The 7,675-nt window shown below is 53.1% G+C and overlaps 1 protein-coding gene across 1 annotated transcript; it reads right to left on the reverse strand.

Annotated features, from left to right (window-relative positions):
- Positions 1–3,327: 3,327 nt before the first annotated feature.
- Positions 3,328–4,755, reverse strand: ACTL9 (actin like 9). The gene has a single exon (XM_007460632.1). The coding sequence runs from the start codon at positions 4,646–4,648 to the stop codon at positions 3,398–3,400; it is 1,251 nt and encodes a 416-aa protein (XP_007460694.1). The 5' UTR covers positions 4,649–4,755; the 3' UTR covers positions 3,328–3,397.
- Positions 4,756–7,675: the final 2,920 nt, after the last annotated feature.

Consider the following 7,675-nt stretch of genomic DNA (forward strand, 5'->3'; position numbering starts at 1 on the left):
ATTCAGAGCTATCATAAGAACTTGGGTTTTGTTTTCCACCAGAGGGTTCTAAGTTATGCTTTGCAGAAATCCTCTGCAAGGGCCTTCCAGAGGGCGAGAGAGGTGACCAGGGCACGAGGGAGGAGGCTCCCACTATCCTCCAGTTGAGCAACGAAGAGGCCTGGGCTGGGGTGGGAAGGAAGTGGGTGCTTTTGAGGCCATAAGAAGGAAAGGACTTGTGGGTCAGTGCGTGCAACAGATATCAGGCACTTGGAAGTTGATGGAAGACCTTCCGAGGAGGGTCTGGGAGGCTGAGACCCCATTTCTTGTTCACTGTGGTTTCCTGAGACTCCATTTCTTGTTCACTGTGGTTTCCTTAGATTTGAGCACGGTGCCAGGCATGTAGTGGGTGGCCAATGAATGTTTGTGGAATGGGTGAGTGAATGACTTAAAGCCAGAAATGGAAAAAGTTGAGGATGTTGGGTTTGGGAGAGAATAGAGTCCAGGGGTGCATGTGGGCCTGAGTGGGGGGCTCAGGGTCTCTGGTGCTCTCAGTGCTCTGGATGGGGGGTGGCAAGCAGACTGCAGAGGTTTACCTAAGACTCCTGGGATGACTTGAGATTTTCTTTTAACTAATTAATTGATTTATTTTTGGCTGTGTTGGGTCTTCGTTGTTGTGCGCAGGCTTTCTCTAGTTGCGGTGAGCGGGGGCTACTCTTCATTGTGGTGCGCGGGCTTCTTATTGCAGTGGCTTCTTTTGTTGTGGAACATGGGCTCTAGGTGCACGGGCTCAGTAGTGTGGCACACGGGCTTAGTTGCTCCATGGCATGTGGGATCTTCCTGGACCAGAGATGGAACCCGTGTCCCCTGCATTGGCAGGCAGATTCTTAACCACTGCGTCCCCAGGGAAGTCCATGAGTTGAGATTTCTAACACAGACTTGAAGTAGTGAGCTCCCCGTCCCTGGGAGTGTGCAAATGGGGGGCACATTTCCAGAGGGTTGCAGAGGAAATCTCTATCCCAGGGAAGGTTTGGAGCTGGGGGAAACTTAGTCTGGTCTCAGTGAGTGTCCTTTGGGTTTCCCAGCAGCCCAAGGGTGGCAGGGGTTTCAGCATCCTGCTCACTTCCTGTGACTTCTGAGACTCAGCCTGTCCCACATCCCTTCTCTGTGTGTGTGCGGCTGGCAGTGCCCTGACGTCGTGGTTTGGGGTGGGTCTGGGATGCCGAGTTTGCTGCAGCCATCGCGGTTCTAAATTCGGCTCTGCCCTTAAGGCCTTGTGCTTGGAGGTGCTGCCCCCTGGTGGGACGAATGAGCAGTTCCCCTCACCACTTCATAACCTCCTGGGAGTTCTTGAGGATTCTACAGGTTGAGGCTGCCTGCAGGAGGGAAGGCAAGGGAGGGGGTCCAACCTTGCACGTTTGTGATATGGGGATCTGAGCCTGTCTGTGAGGCTGTCCTCTCAGCTGAGGACCACCCACTGGCCTGTGAGAGGGCTGGAGCCACTGCCCAGGACACAGTGGTACGGGGTAGGTGGGGATGACCAGGGCCTTCACTCCCTCCCATTGCCTGATGGCAGATGCGGGAGATAAGTGGGGTGGGCTCACACGCTCCATGAATATAGGAGTTTCCACTCTGGAAAATTCCTGCATAAGAACTAGTGCTGGCAGGTGAGTCAGAGAGAAAAACACATCAAGTGAACAAATAAAAACCCAAAACAAAGAGACACACAGAAAGACTCAGGGAGAGACAAAGCCTGTGAGTGAAGCTCAATAAGCATTGACTGTTTGAATGAATGAATGAATGAATGAATGATCCCTTGGACCCAGCATGAACGTGGATAAGCTCTGGCAGCTCAGGCTTATTTTGTTGCTACATTGGGAGGATGTGTCCAGGCTGCTGGCCAGGGGTCCTGACATTAATTGGGCTGGGCTAGATGGCATAAAGGCAAAGGGTCCTGCCTCCAGCAGGGGCCTCGGTGGCTGAGGATAAGGGCAGAGCAGGGAGAGGGGACTGAGGGTACCCTGCGGGGCGAATGTCCAGCCCCTCCACCCTGCAGGTGGGGTAGTAGAGGCTTCATAGGACATCCTCAGGGCAGGTCCCAGAGAAAGCCCCTGGGGTGGCATAGTAGGAATATGCCGAGACGGGTCTGGGGAGATGGGGTGAACTTGGAATGAAACACTAGTGGAATGGAAGGTGGTGGGGATGGACAGCCCAGGACAACTAGCCCTGGAGACTTGTGTGGGGTTGGCAGGAGGGAGCCAGTGTCCAGGGGGACCCCCCCACCTGGGGTATCTGCCTCAGGGTCACATTGTGCTGGGCAGTCCTTGTAAATGTCACTGGCTGTTGATGTCTCAACTAATGGGATGGGACCTTGTGGCTGGTCCTGGGGGTGAGTTCCGGAGCCTGGGAACACCAGGATGGGGTGTCCTGGGGTTCACCAGAGGGCAACCCTGGGAAAATGTCTTTGGGGAGGGATTTGGGGGATTCAGAACACAGGTGCATTACTGAGGTCATCACATGATGGTCCTGGGGGCCGTAGCCTTCCTGGGAGGATATTCCAGGAGCTGAGGAACGGGGTCAGGAGACGCACTGAGAAACCACGTGGGGGTATTTCTGGGGGAGTTACAGAGCGGGGTGGTGGGGTGGGCTGAGAGCAGAGGGGGCCATCCTGGGGGCTTTGGGGGTCTCAGAACTTGGTGTTCTTTGGGGGTAAAGATGGGGGATGGGTTGTGGGAGCATCTGGATGGAAGGAGTTTGGGGAAACAAATCATGTGGGGAGGTCAGAGCTTTGGAGGAGGGTGGAACTTGGGGGATGGACTGGGGGATCCTTTAGTGTGCTGTTGTAGGGGAGACCCTTGAGGGTCAGAATTTGGATCTTTGTGGTGGTGTGGGGATGCGACACTTGTGGGGGGATGTTCAGAACACCAGGGTGTCAGAGAACTTTGGATAATCAGACCTGGGACACCGAAGAGTGGGTGGATTTGGGGTGCTGAGAACCAGGGATAGCTTTGGAGTGGGCTTGGGAAGGAGATCCCAACCTGAGTGTGGAGGGAGACTAGGACTGAGGGAGATGGGTTCGACAGGGTTAGCACATGGTGGTGTGTGTGTGTGTGTGTGTGTGTGTGTGTGTAGGGGGGTTGATCGTGGGGGACGGAGGGTCAGGGAGTCAGAACTGGGGTGTCTCAGGGGATGGCTCCTGGGAGGTGAGTCAAAGCAGGGCAGAACCAGGGATGTCTTGGGAGGTAGCCCACCAGGGCGGGTTGGTCTGTGGGGTCACAGCCAGGCGTATCTGGGTGCGTCCAGCAGTGGACTGGGCCCGGCCTTGGGGGAAGGCAGGACGGAGCCGTCTGGGTAGCAGAAACTTTACTGCGCATAACTCGCCCCAACCCCGCACCGCCCACACCCACCCCTGGCCGTGTCAGCAGCATTTGCGATACACGACGTGGGGCCCCTGCTCTTCGTACAGCTCCCGCAGGACCCAGCAGAACTTGAAGGCGCTCAGCGAGGCGAGGATGGAGCCGCCGATCCACACGGAGAAATTCCTCGTGGGCTGGGCCGCCACTACCACGTGGGCCTCTGGGGGCAGACCGCGCAGCAGCTCAGCGCGGAAGCGACCCTCAAACCCGGTGAAGAGTGAAGAGCCCCCGCAGAGCAGCACGTTCTGGGCCACATCGGTCCGCAACTCCAGCGGCACCTTCTGAAGACTCAGTTTCGCCATGGTGGGGACGCCCACGGGCGACAGCCCTGGGATCTCGGGGGGGCTGAACAGCAGTTCAGGGCACCGGAACAGCTCTTTGCCCAGCGTGACCATCCGCCCGTCAGGCAGCTTCAAGGTCTGGCGGCATTCCCCCTCGGGCCGGGCCTGTGCCTTCAGGAAGTCGGAGGCTACATAGCAGTAGCGGCGCTTGATGTTCTCCACCGTGTCCAGGTCCTGCTGCCCCAGGGGCAAGCCGGAGCCGAGCAGCATCTCCGCCAGGAAGGCGGTCAGGTGGGTGCCCGCCAGGTCCAGGCGCTCTGTGGCGTGAGGCAGGTTGTAGCCCTGGAAGACGGGCACCGTGTAGGTGACCCCGTGGCCCGTGTCCACCACCAGCCCGCTGACCCGCCCGTGCGCGTAGGCGGACAGCACTGACTGGGAAGCCACACACATGGCGGGGGTGCTCAGCGACTCGAAAGCCACCTCCACCAGTTTCTCGCGGTTGGTGGTGGGGCTGAAGGGCGGATCGGAGAACAGCAGCGGGTGGTCCCGGGGGTTCACGCGGAGGTCGTGTTCCAGCATGTGGCGCCAGATCAGCTCGGCTGCGTCCCAGTCCACCACGATGCCGTTCCGCACGGTCTGCACCAGCATCAGCTCAGGACGAGTGCGGGCTGCTTCGCCGATGAACGCCTCCAGCACCGGCGGCCCGGTGGTGGTCGACTTCTTGGGCTGGCAGCCGACGACGGTGGCCACGGTGTAGGTGGGCCGGGCCTGCCCCGCGAAGCCCACCTTACAGGTGCCTGTGCCCATGTCGATGACCACCGCCCGGGTCTTTGGGGGCAACCTGTTGCCCACCATGCTGGGGGGTTCTTGCGGCATGGTATTGTTCGCCAGGATTGAGCAGGGGTTCAGGCTAGGCTTGGGGGCCTCTGGGGAGGTCTGGGGCCCCGGGGGGGTGCCCCGATTTGGATCCATGGCTGTAAGTGGTCGCGTGGGTTGCTTGGCAAGGCAGACCACTTTCCTCTGGGGTGAGGGGGGTGTGGAGAGAAAAGGCTGAGGCCAGGCCTGGGGCAAGCACCGGAGGAGAGAGGGAGAGGGGGCGGGGCCGCTGGTCTATGACGTCATTTTGCTGCTCACAATGCAGGAGTGGGGTGGTGGGGTGTAAGGGTGGGCCCTTCCTTGCTCCAGAAAGCTCCCAGAGTATTTAATCTGGGTTCCCCTCTCCCCTCTCTTTTTAAAATAATTAATTAATTAATTTTTGGCTGCGTTGTGTCTTCGTTGCTGCTAGCGGGGGCTATTCTTTTGTTGCGGTGCGCGGGCTTCTCATTGCCGTGGCTTCTCTTGTTGTGGAGCATGGACTCTAGGTGCATGGGCTTCAGTACTTGTGGCACGTGGGCTCAGAAGTTGTGGCGCACGGGCTTAGTTGCTCCGTGGCATGTGGGATCTTCCTGGACCAGAGCTCGAACCCATGTGCCCTGCATTGGCAGGTGGATTCTTAACCACTGAGCCACCAGTGAAGTCCCTGTTACCTCTTTTCGATGCTAGTCATTCTAATGGGTATGAGGTGATGTCTTGTGGCTTTGATCTGCATTTCTCTGATAATTAGTAATGTCGAGCACATTTTCATATACCTGTTGGCCACTTGTATATCTTTTTTGGAAAAATGTCTATTCAATTCCTCTGCTCCCATTTTTTTTTTTTTTTTTTTTTTTTGGCGGTACGCTTGCCTCTCACTGTTGTGGCCTCTCCTGTTGCGGAGCACAGGCTCCGGACATGCAGGCTCAGTGGCCATGGCTCACGGGCCCAGCCACTCCGTGGCAGGTGGGATCTTCCCGGACGGGGGCACGAACCCGTGTCCCCTGCATCGGCAGGCGGACTCTCAACCACTGCGCCACCAGGGAAGCCCCCCTCTGCTCCCATTTTTAAATTGGATTGCTTGTTTTTTGTTATTAAGTTGTATGAGCTCTTTATTTTGGATCCAGCCAGTTTTTGGACTGTTCACAACAACCAGAAATACACTAAAGGACAGCACCTTATTTATCGTTTTCAAACTTGGTTTTCAGTTTCACGTCTTAAATCTAAAAAGGCAGAAAAACACAGCCTGAGAAGGTGAAATCACTCCTAATTTCATCACTTAAAACTTATATAAAGAAAAAAGTTAAGGATTCTGCCTCTGATCTTTCGATGCCTCTGCTCAGAGGTGCCCCAAGTAACATATTGGGGCAGAGCCTTTGTTTTCAAGTGTTTTTAAACTAAAGGATAAAAATAGGCATTTTGGCTGGAAGCGTTTTCCCCCCTCATGTTTATAAAAAGAGCCATAGTACTCTGTAATCAATTTTTCTTCCTTTATCTTTCAGAGGGTTTATTGAAATCACACCTTAAAAGATATTTTAAAGAAAAGTTTAACCCAGCAATCCCACTACTGGGCATATACCCTGAGAAAACCATAATTCAAAAAGAGTCATGTACCACAATGTTCATTGCAGCTCTATTCACAATAGCCAGGACATGGAAACAGCCTAAGTATCCATCGACAGATGAATGGATAAAGCAGATGTGGCACATGTATACAGTGGAATATTACTCATCTATATAAAGAAACGAAATTGAGTTATTTGTAGTACGGTGGATGGACCTAGAGTCTGTCATACAGAGTGAAGTAAGTCAGAAAGAGAAAAAAAAAATACCGTATGCTAACACATATATATGGAATCTAAAAAAAAAAAAAAGGTTCTGAATAACCTAGGGGCAGGACAGGAATAAAGAAGCAGACGTAGAGAATGGACTTGAGGACACAGGGAGGGGAAAGGGTAAGCTGGGACGAAGTGAGATAATAGCATTGACATATATATACTATGAAATTAAAATAGGTAACTAGTGGGAAGCAGCTGCATAGCACAGGGAGATCAGCTTGGTGCTTTGTGACCACCTAGAGAGGTGGGATAGGGAGGGTGGGAGGGAGACACAAGAGGGAGGGGATATGGTGATATATGTAAACGTATAGCTGATTCACTTTGTTATACAGCAGGAACTAACACTATTGTAAAGCAATTATACTCCAATAAAGATGTTAAAAAAAGAAAAGTTTAATAGTGGTAAAATAAACATAACATAAAATTTACCACCTTAGGGACTTCCCTGGTGGTGCAGTGGTTAAGAATCTTCCTGCCAATGCAGGGGACAGGGTTTCAAGCCCTGGTCTGGGAAGATCCCACGTGCCGCGGAGCAACTAAGCCCGCGTGCCACAACTACTGAGCCTGGGCTCTAGAGCCTGTGAGCCACAACTACTGAGCCCACGTGCCACAACTACTGAAGCCCGCGTGCCTAGAGCCCATGCTCTGCAACAAGAGAAGCCACTGCAATGAGAAGCCCACGCACCGCAACGAAGAGTATCCCCCGCTCACTGCAACTAGAGAAAGCCCGTGCACAGCAACGAAGACCCAATGCAGCCAAAAAATAAACAAAATAAATAAATTTAAAAAATTTTACCACTTTAGCCATTTTTTAGTGTACAATTCAATAGTGTTAAGTACATTCACATCCTTATGCATCCGATCTCCTAAACTCTTTTCTATCTTGCAAAAGTGAAACTCTAAACCCATTAAACAACGACTTCCCCTTCCCCCTCCCTCTAGCCCCTGGCACCCACCCTTCTACTTTTTGTCTGTATGAATGTGACTCCTCTAGGGACCTTATATGAGTGGAATCATACAGTATTTGTTTTTTTGTGTCTCACTTATTTCACTTAGCATGTTTTCAAGGTTCATCCACGTTGTAGTGTGTGTCAGAATTTCCTTCCTTTTAAAGGCTGATTAATAGTTTGTTATATGTATATACTTCGTTTTGTTTTTCCATTCATCCATCCATGGACACTTGGGTTGCTTCCACCTCTTGGATAACGTGCATAATGCTGCTGTGAATGTGGGTTATGAGTCTGTGATGCCAAATCTCGGCTCCCTGTGCACCGATGCCGAATAAAAATACGGAGACAGAGATTTGGAA

This window comes from Lipotes vexillifer, unplaced genomic scaffold (assembly GCF_000442215.2).
Source record: "Lipotes vexillifer unplaced genomic scaffold, Lipotes_vexillifer_v1.1 scaffold1011, whole genome shotgun sequence".
Lineage (NCBI taxonomy): Eukaryota > Metazoa > Chordata > Mammalia > Artiodactyla > Lipotidae > Lipotes > Lipotes vexillifer.